Source organism: Xyrauchen texanus, chromosome 47 (assembly GCF_025860055.1).
Source record: "Xyrauchen texanus isolate HMW12.3.18 chromosome 47, RBS_HiC_50CHRs, whole genome shotgun sequence".
NCBI classification, from domain to species: domain Eukaryota; kingdom Metazoa; phylum Chordata; class Actinopteri; order Cypriniformes; family Catostomidae; genus Xyrauchen; species Xyrauchen texanus.
In genome coordinates, this window is record NC_068322.1 from 4,017,146 (window position 1) to 4,039,903 (window position 22,758).

Below are 22,758 nucleotides of genomic sequence, written 5' to 3' on the forward strand. Positions count from 1 at the left end.
AAAAAAGAGAGAGTTGAGGCGGTGCAAGCAGTTTAGTATTCTTGGCTTTACACGGTTTGTTGAGAGACTTTGCGGAGTCACCTGTAATTGGAGCAATTTCATGTCAGTCATACAACAACGATCTCCTATGGGTCAGTCAGTTTGTCCGTCCTCCCTAATTCTACTAAGCTCTATGAGCTTTAAATGAAACAGCTCATCTAATTGGTTGCCGCATGTATGACAAGGATGGGCCCTCACAGCGGAAATTTTAGTATTTTCAAACCAAATGTATGCATTAAGCCGTAAAACACCATATCAATGTTTAACTGCAAACTGTTCTACATAATACTAAGTGTTAGATTAAAAAAGTAAGTGTATTTCACAAATTGTCTTTTGTAAACATATCTGGCGACTCCCATCATTTCCCCGCCCCCAAATTCCTGCTCGTCTGTGAAGGGGCGACATTTCTCAAGGAAGCTGAGGGAAAGTAAAGCTGGAGTTAAAATAGCGCTTATCCGCGACGTTCGCGTTCGATTGGACTCGTTACATTGTTGCCGCTGAATAAGAAGATCCATTGTAGCAACTCACCGATGCGCGCGGTTACAAAGTAACCATTCCAAGAATACTGGCGACGAGACGCGCAACTTATTATCAACTTTCCGCTGACAGAGAGGAATTAATTAGGAAGCGCGACTTATCGCGAGGTATTTGACGTATCCAGTATCGTTAACACCGATATATTGTCGTCTCTGGAGCCGGTGAAGCGATACTACTGACCAAATTGTACAGACACAGACCGAGGCATGGAAATAATGGATAGCGGGGAGCCGTTTTTACAGTGGGACAGAACTCTCAGTGAATTGTCCGACGCCGGAGATAACGACAGCATGCTATACAGCACTGTAAGTGGGAATCTCCGTATTAAATAAAGATCCGATGTGTTTTTGAGTCGCGAGTGCCATGATTCCCTATCGCCGTCGCATGTTTTGATGTGCTGCAACTAGTGTCAGATCACGCAGAATGCGAAAGAGCTTTCAAATACCTCTAAGCCTTATTTAATACTAAATTAAATCATTAAAAATATATTTTATCTTATGTGGTCGTGAAATAATGCATAAATATAATCTTTAAGTATTAGTGTGTCAGATTACTAATGCCATTAACTCTGGGTTCTCTTGGCTCCAAGGGATAAAGTTCAGTGCATGCATGTATCCACACATGTTGGTTTTTACAGTGCAACTAAATTTGCACATCTGGTGGTCATTTTTATTTTGGAAGCCCAGTTTGTGTCCCAAAATCAACCTTGATAAAATGAGAAATGTGTATAATATTTGAACTTTGGAAATGGGGAACTGGTTTTCCAGGTTATGTAAAAACAGGTTTGTGTTTCAATTTTGCCCAAGGGCAGAAAAAGTGGCCTCGGCATGATGGGTGGATTTCAGACTGCTGACTAATTAGGGGGTTCAGGAGGGCTTATAAATTTTGAATCCTAACAGACTAAAGAAGACATCTAAGAATGTTATTGTGTCAACCTGGAAGTTGCCAGCTGTTTGCATGCAGAAATTCCAATCAAAGGACCAGACACACCATGCACAGCCTTCCTAGGCAGTGTCTGGCATTCATAAACAGGCACAATCAGGGTGGTGTATTTGGATGCTGCTAATGCACACTTCCAGGATAACTATATCTGCTTTGTAGGTTTTAAGAACGGTTCATATTCTCCTACACATTTGGAACAGAACTGGGTCTTTGTTTGAGTCCCCCATCAGCCCCTTCCAATCCATACACACTGACAGCCCCACCTCAAGGGTCTCTATGTCCCAGTTTTCCTCACTTTCACTGGCTCCCCAGGGTTTGTTGACATGGAATTCCACACAACATTGTAAAACTATTCTCAGCTGGAAGTTCTGCCTGGGAGAGCCATAGGCTCCCCTGAAGCTTGCTTTGTATGCTCAGACTGTTGCGTATGTCTGCTTTTAGCGCTACGCAGATGCATCTGGGCTGCTTTCCATTTTCAAATGCATTCTGAGTCAACTGCATTGTCACGGTCTGGAGGGTTGACTTTCACCCTTGATGTCTTCCAGGTCCAATGGTTGTCTTCCATTCTAAACATATTTAATTGTCAAAATTCATTTGGGAAGGATTTGTATAGAGGGGGTGTGTGTACTTTCAGTAGACTTATTTGGTGCATGCTCTATGACAAAATTGAAGACTCCATTCACCATACTCTGTACTATTTTTCCGAAAGCATAATCCCAAGGCTGGTTGCCCCCTTTAGGAGAGGGGTTAAGGAGATGCTAAGGAAGAAGATCAGTGAGGGTCATGATCAGCATTTCTTAGTGCTGATAATCAGAGGGACATGATTAGCCTCGAAAAGAACATTAGCTCCCCTTCTAAAATCTACTGCAAACTGGACCCAATCACTTTCCTCGTGAATATAAATGAGCCTTTCCCTGTCATCTGTATGTTTTGGAGTGCATTTTGCTCGATTCAAAAGCAGAATGAAATGCACTAAACAGGTCAATTATCAACACGGCTTAATCATAGCTGCACGAGGGCAGAGAAGGTGCAGGGGAATTCGTGGACAGGTCTCAAATGCACATTTTAAATGAGCTGGTGAAGCAGTAGTGTGCATGGCGGGGATTGTGAAATCCGTTTGAATGCGGTACAGAATTGTCTGTTGGAAAACTCTTTTATCTCGGTGATGAAACTACTTTAAAACAGTCCCCATATTCTAAATGGCACTGACAAAGAAAACAGGAGAAAACATAAATTTGAAGGTTTATCAATTTTCTGATCACAACGCTTAGAAAACTACCATGGATTTACTACTGTATTACATGGTAGTTGTGGCAGAAAAACTTTCTAAATGTAATAAGACTGCTGTTTTTTCATTACAAAAATGCTATAGTTCTTGATATAGAAACCATATAACCATGGTAGTGAGGAGCCATGCATAGTTTTTTGGTTACCATGAACTATTACAAATATCATTGTTAAACCTATGGATACTATGAAAGAACTATGGTGCATTTTCATAATAATGGGCCAAGCTTTCAGTTTTCCATCTGTGTAAAATCTGTACTCTTGTAATGTTCTCTGATTGTAGGAAAATGAAAGTTGTTTTGTTTTGTTTTGCCTTCAGAAATTCGAATACAAATTCGAATACAAACCGCAGGGTTGGTGGTTCGAAACCCGGCCCACATGACTCCACATGCCGAAGTGTCCTTGGGCAAGACACTGAACCACAAGTTGCTCCCAGTGGCAGGCTAGCACCTTGCATGGCAGCTCTGCCACCATTGGTGTAGGAATGTGTGTGTGAATGGGTGAATGAGTCACAGTGTAAAGCGCTTTGAATACTGTTAAGGTTAAAAAGGCGCTATATAAGTGCAGACCATTTACCATTATCTTATTCACACCTTCTTAGCCATATCAAAATGAAATGTTCATTTTTTCCATAGATGTTACTGTTGTTAATATCATAATTTTCATCTGCATCCCAACCTCAAAATCAATGCTGTACTGTCAAATGTGCGTTTTAATGCACATAACATGTAATACTATTTGCATGGGTGCTGGTGCCACATTTTCAATGGACATTTTTGAGGGCACAAATGAACCTTGATGTGTCCCAGGCTGAAATTGAGTTTGACACCTGTTTTAATTTGTTATTTGACCAACACATGCTAATACGGGTCCGGCATGGCGGACTTGTGGAGACGCACACACAGCACAAATGCTGAAAATATCTTAGGGGAAACACTGGAGCTAAATCATTTCTTTGTGCATTAACATGTTCATTAGTACTAATAACAGAGTGTAGTTGCAATCAATCAGGGTTTTTATGTCAAATCAACCCAATTTTACAAACTCTGGTTGAAATTCTTATTTTTTTTTTTTTCTTAAAGAAATATAGCCACAAATGATGATGAAAGCCAAAATATTAAATGCATATTATATATTTTAATATATATATATATATATATATATATATATATATATATATAATTCTTTTATTTTGTAAAGGGGCTCAAAATGACAATTTTCGCTTATGATTTTACAACAAAATATAGGTTAAAAATTAACCTTAGGAAGGTGATAACATCATTATTACATTTTTACACAGAGATAGGACGGTCTATTACTAAAATCAGTTGACTTCAGCACCCCTTGTCGCATTATATGCCAGTGGTGGGAGTCCAAAATGGGTTAAATGTTTTTCCCAAAGAGTCCCTTTTTATATATTTATAAGGCCCTGTATGTGCGAATAATGCTGAAACTATAAATGTATCTTTATTTATTCACATTAAAACAATAATAAATGTTTTTTTATCTTGGCTTTCATTGACATTTAGGTTTATCTTTCACCATAAAAAAATTAATATTTAAAACAAAACATATATCAGAGTTGAGGTTGAGTTGACTTGAAATGACCCATACTCTTATTAAATTTCCAAATCCATCTTAAAAACATTTCACCTCAAAATCAAAAGAAGAAAATGCCGTTGAGATTTTTGCATTGTAACATCAAATTCATGATTACAACTAAGCACATTTAACCCAAAACTTGAACGTTTTACTTCTGTGTGTTGGTATGTAATTTGCATTATTCTCAATGGTGATTCTCAGTACATTTTCTTTATTTTAATACAAGGTTTTATTATTATTTAAACCAGCATAAATTAAAGAGTGCAAAAACAACAAACAGGCCTACTAAAAGTATTAATAAATACTTTTCTGTATAAATAATATAGCATTTATATGCATTACAGCAATGCAAGGTAGATGGTTTTGCATTCTAGTAATGAGAATTTGGGGCAAAATATGCTTCATTGTCATGAAAATAATGTGGCAATGCCACCCGCATGTCTCACTGGTCTCAAAAAAGTCTTAATTTTCTTGACATAATAAAAATTACCTGGACATGTTCTTAACAGATTTTGTTACATTCGCTTCTGTATCAGATGATCTCACCTCTTCAAACTGGCATTTTGATATTGTAATTGGCTGATAACACTAAAAGGTCAATAACACGATTATTGTTTGAAGGAAAGGAATAAAACAGTCTGTCATAGCACAAGAATGTTTGTTGAACCTCCAAAGTATTCATAGAAATATGCAATGGATTCAGCAGAAACAGTGTACCACATTTATTTTTTTCAAAGTATCAAGCAGAGAAGGGAGAAAATTGAATTGTTTCTGGTTTTTTGCTGGTGAGTGATTTGTCGAGGATATCTTAAGAAAAAATTATCCATCTCGCCAAAAGAGACCATTCCTGGTTATGAGAACCAGTACAGGAATGAGGCCTCATATCTGGGTTTTTGAGCTATAGACTTTGTGTTAAAGGTCTTGTAGGACTGGTAGAGAACACAAGTTGTGTGTCTACTGACTAAATAATGACCTTTCTTTGAGTTACACTTACTCATTCATTTATAGTGTTTACACACTTTGCTGGACTTCAATGCCAAATATACTAAGGATTAGTGTGGTGCTGGATTAATTTGCAGTTTGCGTTTAGAAAAAGTACAAATCTAGGCTAGTTTTTACAAAGATCTTCATTGTGTGACATAATCCAAGTATCCCAAATTAGATCATTAATAATAAAACCAATTTTAGACGTTGAGCTTTGCAATATATACTTAAACAGGGAGATTATAATGGCAGTTTATTGACTACATCCTTGTCCTTAAAATGTGTATGCTCAGTGGATCACCTATCAGGACACTCTAACACTATTTTACAATTCAGAAGATCTCCTTGTACTGATCTCTTTGACATTTTGATAACATTTGTTACTTAGAAATCATGTAATGATCTTTGCGATGGCATGCCGGGGCACAGTCTGGGGGGCATAAGTCTGTTTGCAAGCTGCCTATATAGTGAGAAACCCTCTGTCCAACAGGCCTCTGCTAACAGAGCTGGCTGTCTTACTGTAGGTAAGGTGGACACAGCTTGGACTGTTCTCGGGGTGGGTGGGGCTTCTAAGCAGCCCAGTATCCATCGTTCATGCAGGCTGCATCACTCTGCGATGCAAATTCTTGCTCTTTTGCTCTGAAAGGGTGGCTTGTATAGCTGCAACTCGAGCCTGGGCCTGTGCACACACATTCCTTATACATCTCATTTTCCATCATTTTCCATCTCATCACTCTTGTCTGGCCAGTCGCTGTTAGTGTCCTTTAGAGACTGTGGGTGTTGTTGGTCATTTCATCCAGTAAAGATTATTACCTTTGGGAGTATAACATTTCATGAGAACCATTTTTTCTGTGACAACAAAGGCATTGATTCAGTTGCCAGTGATCCCTGAGTTTGGTTTTATCTATCAATTTATTGTTTGTGGGAAGCTTGTGCTTTCCCCTTTTTACACTACCAGACAAAAATGTGGACACACTTGGCTACATATGTTTCTCATGATCTTAAAGGAATGTTTTGGGTTCTGTACATTTTAAGCTCAATTAACAACATTTGTGGCATAATGTTGGTTTCCTCAAAACATAATTTTGACTTGTCACTCTTTTATAAAATAAGAAGCAAAGGCTCTTGCAATGAACGTGATTGGGTCCATTATACGCATTAAAATATACACTATTTCAAAAATATAGCTACAATAGGTAAAGGTTATACATGTTAATATGGTTTTACTTTGATAAAATTGCTTACTAACCATATCTATGTAAAGTTATTTCCAATATTACAACTTTGTTGTCATGACGACTAAACCCTGTAAAATATGATATAACAAAATTGGATATAACTTGACACAGATAAAGTTAGTAAGCAATTGTTTTACACTAAAATCATGTTAACAAGTATATATTTACATCTTGTGGCTATACTTATGAAAGCATGCATATTTTAATGTTTATAAACTTGCCTCATTCACTTCCATTGTAAGTGCTTTACCGTAACCACAATCTTTGCTCTAAAAACTAGATGACATAAACAAGGGATGAGTCAATTATTTAAGGTGATCAACATTATCCCACAAATGCTGTTGATTGAGCTTAACTTGAATTTAACCCAGAATATTCCTTTAAGTTCAAATAATTCTTCCTTTATTATATTATTTTATCTATACAAGGATCATCAACTTCACTTTGCACTAAGCCCTGCAACTATTGTGCAAGTAAATAGTCTTCCATCTTTCCAGTAGATGGAAAATGTTTACTTGGTTATGTGTAAATTCTCAGTGTGTTTGTTTTACAGGGTGTGCTTTCGTCATTCTGTTTGCTCTGTGCCTATTTCATCTCCCAATTTCATCTATGTGTTATCTGCAATCCTTTCACTGGTTGTTTACTTCCTTTGAGGTCACCAAATGTTGATTACAGTGGAGTCATTTCCTGGACCCCTGTGTTACTGAAGCCCCCAACACCCACTGCACTTCAGACATCAACTTTATTCTGGGGGGGAAGGGTGCATGGGATGACCCTAAAATCAGCAGGATGTGTTTGGTCATGTTGTGAAATTACAATGCAATCGCTATTTAGGCCTCTTTCAACAGATATAAACTATAACTGCAGCAGCGATGACCCACATTTTGTGCTCAGCCCAAACAGCTGCATGCAAGGACCTTGCACTAGAGTTGAGGCAAATTTAAAATGACTTCTGAGATGGTAGGGTGACTCATGGAAAAAGTGATGGACTTCTGTTGGGTTTTTCTGGGCACAAACAAGTTTTGAATGTGAACGTTTGATTAAGTAACATTTCCGAGACACCAAATACTCCAGATTGTCAACTCAGACTTTAAGATGGAACAATCAATATTATTTCCTATGTGCCATTGCTTTTAATGTTCTTCAGATGTTGAGCCTCATTCAGCAATTCATGGAATTTGAATTCCACTTTAGCATTTAGATTTTATGTGGTATGATAAAGGACGTTTCCTCAATGTAACAAAGTAACAGTAACAAAGTATCATGCAGCTGTACCCATCCCAAAAATATAAACTTCAACTTTACAGAACTCCTAATCTGCTTTTACTCGCATTGCTTTAACAGTATATAAAGTAGTCATTAAACACTTAAAACAGACTGCTTGACCAGGCAGACTGACTCTGAATATTGGTCAGAGAGACTTCACTAAATGCAATGGACAGACCAGTCTGATCTCAAAGCAGTAAGTGTTGTTGGGCGTGTGGGCACGTGTGAGCTCCATTTTCTAGATGAAATGTCCATGGGAGAGGCTCCAAAAGCGAGTTGGGAAGTGAGGTGTTTTTTAAGCTTTACAGGCTGTAGTACAGTGAAGATTAATTCAAATTTTATAAACTATACCCCTGAACCAACAAATCCCCCTCCCCCAAAAAACCTGATCATCAGTGGAGTAAAAATTTAAAGTTAGAGAGGAAAAATGCAGCCTCCGAATCACTCTCATCATTATTTATGCGAAAGCAATTGCTTCCTGGATTCAATGCGAGATCCGAACCTGGGTATCCCACGCGATTGGTGAGTTGGTATAATGTGGCCAATCCTAAAGTACCAGAACTCTCGGAAACAACATGCCGACTTCCGATGTGATCATGTTGCACAGACAAGGCCACAAGTGTTTGCGATAAGGTTCAGATTAATGTCACTCAACATTGGCTGCTGTCCTAGAATAATTAGCAATCAGAAGCATGGATTAAGAGAAGGAATTTTGAGTGCTATTGTTTAGGAGTGCAAACGTGCTGGCTTGTCTTAGTCTAAGATTAGTCTTTTCATGAACGACTGGAGTTAGGCATTCCAGTAAATTTTTTCAAGTTGCTAATATCAGTCAGATCTGATAGTGTGTAAACTCAAGGTGCAGCCTCACAAGCAGTGTGATCTTCGGCCCCAGCGTGTGTGCTTGTTGGTTTTGCTTCATCTCCTGCAGGTTTGTCCACACATCTGTTTTGCTGCTTAAAGAGAATGTTGCATCATCCAGAACTGTGTCCACTTATGGATACTTCCTCTTTCCACACAAACTCATGTCCACACATTCACAGCCCCTGTGAGGATAAAAATTACAGGCTGTTGTCAGAATTTCACCAGACATCCAGTGCCACCCCCAACATCCCGGCCATCACCGGCTCTCTCTAGGCATCTACCACTCTCATAACTGCTCAAAACTCTCTAGCTGGACAGAAAATCAGAGTCAGATTTTAGTACCCTGCCCCCAACTAAAACCACATGTACTATATGCCAATTCTAAACTATGGACAAAGAAGCCTTCTCTCCCAAAATCCACACATCAGTAGCACCAGCTGGATGCAGATGCAGTGACGCACTGAGTTGACTGGGTCGGAATAGCATATTACCGTACTACTTGTATTACTTAAGGTTTTAATATTAAGATTTAACCTGTTACATTTAACAAAATATGCATTATACAACAGAACGAACTTTGTGGAATGCTAATGCAGTGCTCTGTAACTGACCTTCATTTTCCAGAGTGACAAAAGAACCAAGCAATGTCAACCATCATGTTTTACATCTCTTTAAAGAAGTATTCCAAAGTTCAATACAAGTTAAGCTCACGTGACAGCATTTGTGGCAAAATGTTGATTATCACAAAAATTATTTTCGATTTTTTTCATCCATCTGGGTTTTAGTGAGGCACTCACAATGGAAGTGAATGGGGCCTATCTGTAAATGGTGAATTGCTGTTTGAAAAGCACATGATTTTAGTGTTATAAAATCACTTAATAACCATTTCTGTGTAGTTACATTTCATTTGACAATTTCATTGCCATGACGATTTACTGCGCAATCCAGGTAAACGATATTTCTGCAATTTTTTCCCTCCAAAAATTGTCCACTTTCATTGTAAGTGACTCACTGTAACCTTGATTTCTTTCTTTTATTTTTAAAGAAAAGGAATGACAAAGTGTCGAGATTATTATTATAATGTTTTTTGCTGAATTAAACTGGCAACTTATTGATGTCACGTGACAACATTATAGTTTATTTCTGGTTGAAACTTTTTCTGTTGCAAGCAGCATATTGTTTCTCATCAAAAAATATTATGCTCACTACAACTGCTTTGTGATGCTTGATAGTCCAGTGCGCAAACATACATTTCACCATCGGGACAGTTATGTGCGTATTGTTCTCGTGCAATCCGGTTTCTCAATACACGTGGACAGTCCACATCTGTGCACGTTGACTGCACGAGAGTATACTTTGTCTAAAAAGTAGACTTAAAGGAATATTCCGGGTTCAATACAAGTTAAGCTCAGTCGATAGCATTTGTGGCATAATGTTGATTAGCACAAAAAATTATTTTGACCTCCTTTTATTTAAAAAAAAAAAAAAGCAAAAATCGAGTTTACAGTGAGATACTTCAAATGGCCGTGAATGGGGCCAATTTTTGGAGGCATTAAAGGCAGAAATGAGAAGCTTATAATTAATAATATATATATATATATATTTATATATTTTATAATATATAAAAACACTTACATTAAATCTTTGGTTAACTCAACGTTGTATTATTTGAGCTGTAAAGTTGTTTAAATTGTCATTTATACAGTTATTTTAGGGTTTGTTGACATTACATCGCCATGGCAATGAAGTTGTAAAATTGGCTATAACTTATTGTTATTGCGCAATTTTATCACACTAAAATCCTGTTAACATGCATATTGTTTATGTCTTGTGGCTATACTTTTAAAACTGAGTATGTGAGGGAACTGATCCCAAATCAGGCACTCAGCAGTATAGGGAACTGTAAAGGGATTCATGGAAAGGAGGAGGCGAGAACCGGCTTGATAATATAAATAACAGCTGCCCGTAAATCTCTCTCTCTGTCGTACCGCCATCTTTGGTCAGCCTTTATCCCTCTCGAGGGCTTATTAGCCTGATTAGGGGCCGGGTGTGCAGAATCACGACCCGGCCCCATCCTCCGCCCTGCCACACTAACCTTGTGTCTATCTTTATCTATCTTCTCCCTTTGAAGTGAACACTCTCTTATATTCCTCTTTGAGAGAATTCAACACCCAGCAATTTACAACAATCATCATAATCATCTAACCACAAGCTCAGGGTCTAACGTAATTATATATTACCCATGAATAGTGCAGGAACGGCATAATGACAGTGACACTGTACCGCCAGGACTCGACCATTCATGAATTGGATTGAAACAGGAATGACTGCTTCAAATGCATCCAGGCGATGTCAGCTTTGGCATGTTATGTCACACATCCCGGCGGCTTCACCCACCTGTGACCTAATTTGAACTGCCTTTACAACGATCAGTGCCATTCAGTCAATACGATCACTCCACTATGTCACACAGAGCATTCACCTTATCTGGCCTTGGAATCACCAACCGATGCTTGCCGTAGATAATTTCTGGCATGATTTTTGGCTGAAGAAGAGGTTTAAGTGAATAAAAGGCATGTTGGAATTTTTCAAATCTGATTAAGAGTCTGGTTAAGTGTTTTGACGAACATGGAGTTCACGCAAGTTCAAACGAGGCTCCTCACAGCACTGTTTACATAAACACACACTCCAGTTTTGTGATTTTATATTTAAAGTGTTGGGGGTGGCAGACTCTGTGAGACTCCCTGAGACGTACATGCTTTTTTTCCCTTGCAAGTCCAGACGTTTTCTCACTGTTCTATGTAAGATATGCTTGGGCACACTAGACAGAGCTTCTCTTGAGTGAAGTCAGAGTTACAAAAGTGGAAAGTATTGGACAAGGCATTCCAGAGCGACTTTGTCAGATCTGACACACATTATTTACCTTGCTCTCATTTTCTTTCTTTCTAGTTTTCTCTCTCTCTCATTTCACTTGTTCCGTTGTGTATTCGTTTAGCTCTGTTTTCTTTCCTCTCTCTTTGTCTGTCTGTTTTTTGACTTTGCTCACCCCTGGAACTCAGTCAGATTGGAACTGAACCAACGTCCTGACCTCTCTCCATTATGTTTACAGTATGGCACTTACAATGGAATTGAATGGGGCCTGCACATAAACCCTAAAATACACGTTGTTTCAAAAGTATAGCCACAAGATGCAAACGTTATACATGCTAACATGATAAAATTGCTTACCAACCTTATCTGTGTACACAGAGAATGAAATGGGCTGTGCTTGAAAGTAAATACAAACATAATATTTTAGATTTCTATAAGTTTTTTAATAACCGAGGGGAGATTCGAAATTCTTTAAAAGCTTAACTTTATTGTACCTGGAATATTGCTTTAGAAACACTGAGCATTCATGCCCTCTATCAGTCTCTGCTAGTCAAGGCACCGTTGTTCAATCTTATAATACACCTTTGTTGGCTGAACCCAGAGAGCCGCATGGTGTGCAGTACATGACTACTATGAGCGCACTCCTATACTGCTTGTGCACTCAAACAGATGCATACATAGAAGACAGAAGTTGGTATGAATGTCCAAATCTCAGAGCTGGAAAAACAAGCATTGACCCTCTTCCTACAGATGAGCCGTCTGTACTCTGACTCATCGATGCAGATGGCGACCAGTCTGTTTGACAGAGCAGTTCTGCATTTCACCATTTTTGTGGCTCCGAGGTCCACTTAATGCAAAGGTTTATTGCTTTGACATTTCACATGCTGTCATTTGAAATGTGTTAACACAAATAACACTATGCAAATGCATCGAATTCTCAGTGTTTTTTTCCATAGGGATTTCACAAAATCATTCATAATAGATTTCTAAGACATGAATAGAGCTCTGGGGTGCATCACACCATTACATTTGAAAATCGTCAAAAAGACAAAAGTACAAGACTGTGTACTTAAAGTCTTTAATGGGGAAATGAACTGCACATCCTATGAAGCATTGCAGTAATAAACAGCCCTTGAGGAGAAAAGCTGAGAAGTTCAGCTGCTTTTTTTATAAACTACAGAAAGAATATAAAGTGATCTTATCTATTGACCAATGACCTCAGTGATGAGTCTTATATGCAAGAAAAGATGCCAAAGGCTTGGATTTAAAGTGTTGCAGCCTGTCCTAACCTGTTGAAGGGGAGGGGGCAATATCTGTGTGGGGTAAGTAGGGGTGAGAGATTGGAATGCTAAGGAGAAGCATTCTCTGTCATATTTAGATCTGGATCAAACCATCTCATCAGCAAGAGATAGGAAAAGAATGAGTCATCGAATTTGGGCATGAGAAAACAAGAGGTCCACTTTGATTTGCTCTAAAAGCTGCATGCTTTCATTTTGTCTGATCCCCACGGCAATCCAATTTGCACGTCAAAGAATTGAGCTGATGCTCCCTCGCAATGTTTTATGGTCTGCAGTTAAGAACTATTTAACAAGTTGTGGTTTAACAAGCATGTCTGAGGCTTTCTGTCTCTGTCTCAGTTATGTCTGTATTCTATGGATGACAGGCTGGTACCAACCCCAAACTTCCTTCCATTTTTATGCAGCATTTCACTGAGCTCCTGGGTGATCTGTCACAAGAGGCTTTGCTGGGACAGCTGTTAAGCGACCCATTCCTGTCTGGACGTGGTGAATCTATGGACATGGAGGATGAAATGACCTCTGCTTCTCCAGTACCGCCACACATCCAGGCCGAACACAGTTACTCTCTGTGCGGAGACTCACGCCCACAGTCGCCCCTCTCCCATCTGCCCGGAGATCTTGGCAGTGATGCTGGTAAGATTTAGCAAGAACTCATTTACATATATTTATATATATAATTATTATTATTTTATTTATTTTACATAGAGTTTACTTTACATCATTGTTGTCTTTCTTACTGTAGTCAAAGGTTGACAGCATTTCTTTTTTTGGGGGTATGGGGGGATTTTTTTCCCCTTTTTCTTCCAATTTGGAATGTCCAATTCCCAATTTGCTTTAAGTCCTCGTAGTGGCTCACCTCAACCCGGGTGCCGGAGGACAAATCTCAGCTGCCTCCGCATCTGAGACGTCAATCCACGCATCTTATCATATGGCTTGTCGAGCGCGTTACCGCAGAGACATGGCACGTGTGGAGGCCCACGCCATCCACGCAGCAATCTACGCCCAACTCACCACACGCCCCACCGAGAGCAAACTACATTATAGCGACCACGAGGAGGTTACCCCATGTGACTCTACCCTCCCTAGCAACCGGGCCAATTTGGTTGCTTAGGAGACCTGGCTGGAGCCCTAGGATTTGAACTTGTGAACTCCAGGAGTGTTAGCCAGCATCTTTACCACTGAGCTACCCAGGCCCCCTCAGCATTTTTTATTTGATACAATTGTAAATGAAACTGTGAGGTATAAAAATACACTCCGTTAATTATGTTGTACTGTTATGTACCCAGGTGCTGATCATACAGCTGATGAAATGAAAAATTTTAAATAATAAAAAAATAAGTTCTAGCATAATAAAAAATACATTAAGACTACAAAATTTTAATATCCTTGCCTGGAAAAGTCACCTCACAGGTTTTTGTTTCCTGGACAATGAAAACGTTTGAGAAGCAATGAGTCAGTCAAACTTTAAATGCCAAAAAGTACAACAACAACAATATTCAAGTTATTGAAAAGCATTTTTTGACAAGGCAGCTAAGCTTGAGGCTTATGTTATTTTCATGGTTTCTTCAAGCTGTAAAATTTTAAATAATAGCAATATTTTGATGAATAAACTGGAAATGCAATTATTAATTATTTGGGTCCTGATTTGTTGGAAATAAAGACTCTTGTTATTTTACAAGGTGATTCAGACAATGATGATTGGCCCATGGAGCAGGAAGATAAAGGGCTTAAGATGGCACCTCTCCTGTGTGACCCGCCCGCCCTGCTTCCCACACTGACCCTCACTCTGACCCCTGAGGGTCCCGTGTCTGAGCCTGTGACCACAGCCAATGACCCCACCCTCTCATTGACCCTTCCTCAGGCTGCACAGATTAAACCAGCCAATGTGAGCAGCACACACTCAATGCAACAACCATACAGTCAGTGATTGTAATGGTGGGATACTAACAGTGTGCTGTTTTGTGATTGGTTGTTGTAGGTGAAGGAGGACAGTGAGGGTTTCAGTCCGCAGATTAAACTGCAGCCACATGAGGTGGATCGCTTCTTAAACCTCTCACCTAAAGGTAAAACATTGCACTTTTTTATCAATTTTTCTTTGTTTTGGATTTACAGGAAATAAAGATCTATGTGTGTTTCTTTTAGGGCTGGAGTCTCTGCAGATGCCGCCCACTCCTCCCAGCTCTCATGGCAGTGACTCAGAGGGAAGCCAGAGCCCTGTCCACCCCTGTGCCCCTGCCAGCCCAACACAGACCCCTGCTGCCCTCAAGGTGGCGCCAAGAGCCCCCTCTTCCCTTTCCAACTCTCCTCTGCTGACAGCACCACATGTGAGTACAAGACATCTGTTGAGCTGGAACAAAACATGTTACAGCTGACTGGAAATGTTGGTCAAACCGTTTTAAGTGACCCTTGTCTCATCTCGTCTCATCTCTTTTGACAGAAACTGCAGGGGTCAGGTCCTCTCCTGCTCACTGAGGAGGAGAAACGCACACTGATCGCAGAAGGATACCCGGTTCCCTCCAAACTGCCCCTGTCCAAAGCTGAGGAGAAAGCACTCAAGAAGATTCGCAGAAAGATCAAGAACAAGGTGGGTGTCAGACTTGAGCCATTTGCCCTTCTTAGTCTAAGAGTAAAAGACACATACTTTACATCATGTCTGTGGATTCCAGAAATGTCAAAATAAAACTTATGGAACTTCCTATGAATTGCTCTCAATCAGATTTCAGCACAGGAGAGCCGCCGGAAAAAGAAAGAGTACATGGATGCTCTAGAAAAGAAGTAAGTCTCTTAATTCATTTTAATATAAACGTTGTTTCTCACTCTGTTTTTACACTGTATTTGATCATCCACATTTTTCATGTCACTTATGGTCCTTTCATAGAGGTTTACAGCTGAAATGTCTTCAGTAGCAGAATATAAACCTTGGAATAATATGACATTTCAACCCCCTCTCCGTCCACAGGGTGGAGACATGCTCCAACGAGAACAGTGAGCTGCGCAGGAAAGTCGAAAATCTTGAGTGTACCAACAAGTAAGACCCTCATAAACATATCCATTCAAACCTCAAACTCTGCATTACACTTTCATTTACCACTCCCAAAGTTCATAATTAGCTAATAATAAGGACACGTTTTGATCTCCTGTCATTGGTTGTTTAAAAATAATTGTATTATAATATTTGATCATTAATTATACATCATATGCAAAGTGACTTGTATTGATTATGTCAATGCGTGTCTCTCAGGTCTCTGTTGCAGCAGCTGCACTCGCTGCAGGCAGTAGTGGCAGGAAAGGTCCCGCGCTCCTGTAGGGTGACGGGCACACAGACCTCCACGTGTCTCATGGTGAGAACTTCCTGCTAATAAAAAGAGCCTAACGTTTGCATATAGATGCCTGCAGGTACACCTACCAATTGCGAATACATGTGAAAAATATTCAAATACTTTTAATTTATGTAATTATTTCTTACCGGCTATGCAACTGAATTTGTATTAACATATAATCTAAATAAATAAATATATGTATTTATACACACTGGTGGCCAAAATTTTGGAATAATGTACAGTACAGATTTTGTATTTAAAATACAAAATATAAGTAACTGTATTTCCACTACAGTTACAATTTAAATAATTGGTAATTAGTATACAGTTAATTTCTAAAAGTATTTTGATTACTGAAGAGATTTCTTTACATTTTATTGTCATTTGTTTAATTTAATATTTAGTCCTTTCAGATGGAAAACATTTATACATATAAATGATGTGATCCAAAGTGCATTTGAACAGCGGTGAAACACTTTCTTATGATGTGTTACATTCATACGAGCAGACAGAGAAGTACGTTTGAAGTAAGTTTGGAGCAGATTTGTTAGCTTTATGCTAAGCTAAAATGCTATTTCTAGCCATTTCACATGCACATGTTACCAGATCATATTTTTTTATCAAGGAAATTCACGTTTGATCATAATTTCTTTTTTCTAGTAAGACCTTTGATATTAGGGCAAAAATCATATTCTTGAAAATAATTTTTTTCTGTGACGTGAAAAAATTGTAATCCAAAGTATTTAGAATACGTATGCTGTACGTGTGAAAAATTACATATGAAAAATGACATTTTACAGCATGTATTCTGTAATCTGTAGTGGAATACATTTCAAAAGTAACCCTCCCAACCCTGCATATATATATATATATATATATATATATATATATATATATATAGCTGAAGTCAACAGTTGTGCATACACCTTAGCCAAATACTATTAAACTCTCAGTTATTCATAGAAGACATATCCTGTCTTAGGTCAGTTAAGATCACTTCTTTATTTTAAGAATGTGAAATGTCAGAATAATAGAAGATAGAATGATTTATTTCAGCTTTTATTTCTTTCATCACATTCCCAGTGGGTCAGAAGTTTACAAACACTTTGTTAGTATTTTGTAGCATTGCCTTTAAATTGTTTAACTTGGGTCAAACATTTTGGGTAGCCTTCCACAATCTTCTCACAATAAGTTGCTGGAATTTTGGCCCATTCCTCCAGACAGAACTGGTGTTACTGAGTCAGGTTTGTAGGTCTCCTTGCTCGCACACGCTTTTTCAGTTTTACCCACAAATTTTCTATCGGATTGAGGTCTGTGCTCAGTGCTTTGTGATGGCCACTCCAATACCTTGACTTTATTGTTCTTAAGCAGTTTTGGAACAACTTTGGAGGTATGCTTGGGGTCATTGTCCATTTAGAAGACCCATTTGAGACCAGGCTTTAACTTCCTGGCTGATGTCTTGAGATGTTGCTTTAATATATCATATTATCCACAAATTATCCACCCTCCTACAGCAAAGCACTCCCACAACATGATGCTGCCACCCCCATGCTTCACGGTTGGGATGGTGTTCTTCGGCTTACAAGCCTCAACCTTTTTCCTCCAAACATAACGATGGTCATTATGGCCAAAATTTACAATTTTTATTTCATCAGACCAGAGGAAATTTCTCCAAAAAGTAAGATCTTTAGTCTGGCTTTTTTATGCTGGTTTTGGAGCAGTAACTTCTTCCTTGCTGAGCAGCCTTTCAGGTTATGTCAATATAGGACTCATTTTACTGTGGATATAGATACTCGTCTATCTGTTTCCTCCAGCATCTTCACAAGGTCCTTTGCTGTTGTTCTGAGAGTAATTTGCACTTTTCACATCAAACTACGTTTATCTCTTGGAGACAGAACGTATCTCCTTCCTTAGGCTGCGTGGTCCCATGGTGTTTATACTTGCGTACTATTGTTTGTACAGATGAATGTGGTACCTTCAGGCATTTGGATACTACTCCCAAGGATGAACCAGACTTGTGTTGGTCCACAATTTTTTTCTAAGGTCTTGGCTGATTTCTTTTGATTTTCCCATGATGTCAAGCAAAGAGGCACTTGGTTTGAAGGTAGGCCTTAAAATACATCCACAGCTATACCTGCAATTGACTCCAATTAGACAATTAGACACAAGAAGCTAATTCCCTAAAGGCTTGCCATAATTTTCTGGAATTTTTCAAGCTGCTTAAAGGCACAGTTAACTTAGTGTATGTAAACTTCTGACCCACTGGAATTGTGATTATAGTCAATTAAAAGTGAAACAATCGGTCTGTAAACAATTGTTGGAAAAATTACTCATGTCATGCACAAAGTAGATATCCTAAATGACTTGCCAAAACTGTAGTTTGCCAATAAGAAATCTGTGGAATGGTTATAAAATTTGTTTTAATGACTTCAACCTAAGTGTGTGTACATTTCAGACTTATATATATATATATATATATATATATATATATATATATATATATATATATATACACATGTGTTTGTGTGTGTCTGTTTATGGCTCTATTGTGCCTGTTGTGCTTAATGACTGTTATTTTTTAATTTTTCAGGTTGTGGTTCTGTGTTTTTCTGTGTTCTTGGGGAGTTTCTACCAAGGCTTGAGCCCTTGTTCATCTATCACTAAAACAGGCCTAACCAGAGAGATTTCAATACAAGAGTCCTACACTGCTACAGGTACACACACACATACACACACTGTATGTGTCTGTTACGGTCCTTCCTCTAATGTGCTCATAAATCTCTTTCTCTCTTTTGCGAATGAATGGAGGAAAGGCTGTATTTGGATCTATATTAAGAGGCTGTAGTGTGCAGCGACCCTCTCTTGAGCTCTGGAGAGTCATTATCAGTGGTTGAGTGGGACAGTAATTATCATGCCTTAAAAAGCAGAGCGATCGGTTAATCATCGTTGATCTCTGATCTGTCTCTCGCACGTTTCTCCCACACATGTTATCCAGTTAATGCACCGCTTTAACAAAACGCCAGTGTGTTTGTTAATGCACTCAGAAAAGAGAGGCTCTGCTTTTATTTCAAGTTTATTAGGAATAGTTCATATAAAAAGAAAACTTTTGTCATTATTTGTTTACCCTCATGTCATTCCTAACTGAATTTGTTTTTTTGATGCTGAACTCAAAAGGAACATTTCCTTGTAGATCTGTAGCTCTATACCATGATGTTTTATAGTGACCATATGTATCTAATAACACCATATAAATACCATAAAAGCCATCCATATGACTTGTGCAATACATTCCAAGTCTTCTGAAACGATACAATATCTTTGTATGAGGAACATACCAACATTTTAAGTTCCACGTATTAAAATATATGATCTTCAGTTTAACGTTTATTCTTGTCAACAGTGAAATCTCGCAACCTTTTGGCCTTTGACGAGCACAGTGGTCTTGATGACCCCCATCTCGTCGGGCTAGGCGGGGAATGGGACCAGCAGGTTGACGTCATGGCGGCTTTGCGTTTGGAACAGCAGCGCAAACAGGAACAGGCGGAGTCTCATGAAGCAGAGCCACGCCCTCTTTTAATGAACACCAATGAAACGCGTGTGCAAAAATCTATTCTCATAGACCTGCACTCACACAGGTAATGCGGAAAATCTGCAGTTTCTGTCGGCAGAATTTATTTATTCAATTGTGAATTGTTCCGTTTCGCTTTATTTTGTGTTTTTTATTTCTGTTTTATTTTCAGTCAATCCTGAAACATTTTGTTTTGGTTTTACATTTTCGTAATCCCAAAAATTTAACAAAATATAAAAATACAAATTACGTTAATTTAATTTATATTTTCGATACACAGCATATTATTAAATTTTAAACCTTTATAATCCGCCTTCATTAAATAAAAATGAGAATTGCTTACGCCAGATTGTGATAACACTAGATGACCCTGAGAAATGTAACACTATTTAATTTAACACAGTTAACAAATTAACTTAAATACTTAAAAAATCCCTTTATTTTAAAATGCCAAATACAAATTTAACATACTGAAAAATGTAATATACAAATCTAAAAATAGAAAACACTAATCAGGGTTATCATAATTTGCACAATTTTATTTTATTTTATTCAGATTTTAATTTTTTTATTTATCTATTCTATTTATAACTTTTTAAAAATTGTTTTCATTCTATGACTGTTAGCATTAGTTTTTTTTTGTGTTTTCTAGTTTCAGTTTAGTTTTAGATTTTTATAATTTTTTTAATTGATATAAAAAGTAGTATATGTATTTTAGGGATTCAAGTTTTTTTTTGTCCATTCATTAACTGATATTACATTAAACATAATCAACAGCGTTACATTTCTCTGGGCTGTCTAGTGTTCTCACAATCGGGTATTTTCATGTTTAATGAAGGTGGTTTAAAAAGGTTTCAAATTTAATAATTTGCTAAATCAAACACTAAATTAATTCGATGTCATTTTTATTTTACTTTGTTTTGTTGTTGTTAAATTATAAATTGTTATAAAATGTATATCTTTTTATTTTGTTTCAGCTTTTCCAGGTATGTTAGCTGTTATTAGCTGTTAGCCGTCGTTTTTTGTAATTCATCTTTTTTGTTTTTGCAGGTCAGACAAATGGTCAAACGAAACAGCAAAAGTGATAGAGTTGGAGAGGACTGTCAATGAGACGTCCTGAAATCTGGCTGGTCCTCGTCTCAAATCACCCTTCTCCCTATCCCCTGCAGTGGCAGGGCGATAGGCTCTATATTTATAGATATACTTTAAGTATTGTTTTACTTAACCAAGATGTCCTTTTTTTAAGATGAATACAAATATCATATTATTATAATTTTTTTTTAATAATTTTTTTTTCATTCCAACAGTATATCGGATTTTGATACTTTGTCCTCTGTTCATCATTATTTTCTCTTTTTTGTGTGATTTGAGTTTATTTTAATGCTATTCATTTTGTTTTCTTTCTTCACTTTTGCCTGTTTGCCCCATGCTACTGAGAATGTGTGTAATAATATATTGAAAGTGCATCTGTTTTCATATTTACACAATGATGCAGGCTGTATGGCTGGTACAACGGTATCATGTAGCATGTCTATAAAAGAGGATCCTCAAAATGTCGTTCTCGTCATGCATCCAAAGAGCTCAAAAATAATATAAAAATTGAGACTATAAGAATAAATTGAACAAAAGATTAGGCAAAGAAAATAAAGTGTTTACAGTTTGAAGATGGTGACTTTCCGAAGCATTTAAAAATGGTTTGTCTTAATATGTATTCTATCTTTTGTCATTTGTAAATATTCGCTGTGTCCGCTTTTGTAACATGGGGGAAAGATGTTGGAAGAGATATGTTAATGAACTTTATATCAATGGAGATGTTTGTCATAGAGGGCAATAAAGAGGGACAGTATGGACATGACATGAAAAGGATGGACGCTTTCTAGCCCTGGAACACACGCTCCATAGTCCTTCATATGACGTTGTCCTCTTTTATTTGGTATTAGGTCTTAACAGGACAGATGGCTCTTTTTGTCCTCAGTTGGCTGCCATCCAAACCCTATCTGCACCCTTCTAGGGTAAAGGATGCTCCCTGACAAATCTAGTGTTGTATTGGCCAGATATGAATAGTTATGACAGCCAGAGCACTGGACAGACGATCATCCGGGTGTGTGGTGAACTTGCACTGTGTCCCGATAGAATTTATTTGTTATTTATTATTTTTAGCATGCCTTCTACCCTTTTATATCCTGGAAACAAGTGCATTTTGAAGCAGATGGTTTTACCCTGATGTGATGTATTCAGATGTTTGAATTGTGACACGTTTGTTTTGGATAGTTGTTTGCATATGACTGTATGAGCATTTCTTCTGTATTTGTTGTGGCATAATATACAAGTGATAAATGAATCATCTTGCTTCTGTAAGATGCCTGCAGTATGTCTCATGCACATCTTAATAATATTACAGTTACGGTTGTAATCACTTTTCATTGGATCACAATTCAATTTTGGGGCTCTGAAAAATGATCCTCTTGATTTAACCCTGCCTTGTTTTTGTCCTGTTTTCTGTAAAGCAAATAAATATTTTCCTTAGTAAAAGCATTATAAATCATGAGTCTGAGCCATCATTTGTGTGCATTTATTCATGTAAGCTAACTATGTATATGTTTGACTGACCAGATATACAGTATGTAGTGCGATTTGTGTGGGTGAATCTTAACAGGAAATATTTTTGCATACTATAATGAGAACTGGGGTGGGAAATGTGCTTAATTGTAATGTTAAAAATGTCATATTACAAAAACAATGCAAAACATTTTCTCTATGCAAAATGTTATTCTTGTTTTTCATTTTGTTTTGGGAAGAAGTATGATCCATGTTCTTGACTGTTTGCATGAGATTCACTCTTGCTCTCTTACCAGGAAGTGAAGTGAAATTATTAAGTTCGTAGGATGAAAATTATGTCTATAGAAATGTTTTTACCCTCACATATATTTTCCCTTGATCCATGG

At 37.8% G+C, this 22,758-nt stretch overlaps 1 protein-coding gene across 1 annotated transcript; it reads left to right on the forward strand.

Annotated features, from left to right (window-relative positions):
* Positions 1–425: 425 nt before the first annotated feature.
* LOC127639275 (cyclic AMP-responsive element-binding protein 3-like protein 2) lies at positions 426–22,355 on the forward strand. The gene is made up of 12 exons (XM_052121199.1): positions 426–881; positions 13,330–13,558; positions 14,605–14,810; positions 14,904–14,988; positions 15,068–15,249; positions 15,363–15,509; positions 15,642–15,700; positions 15,885–15,953; positions 16,167–16,266; positions 18,836–18,959; positions 19,646–19,880; positions 20,864–22,355. The coding sequence occupies exons 1-12, from the start codon at positions 783–785 to the stop codon at positions 20,931–20,933; spliced, it is 1,605 nt and encodes a 534-aa protein (XP_051977159.1). The 5' UTR covers positions 426–782; the 3' UTR covers positions 20,934–22,355.
* The last annotated feature ends 403 nt before the right edge of the window (positions 22,356–22,758 follow it).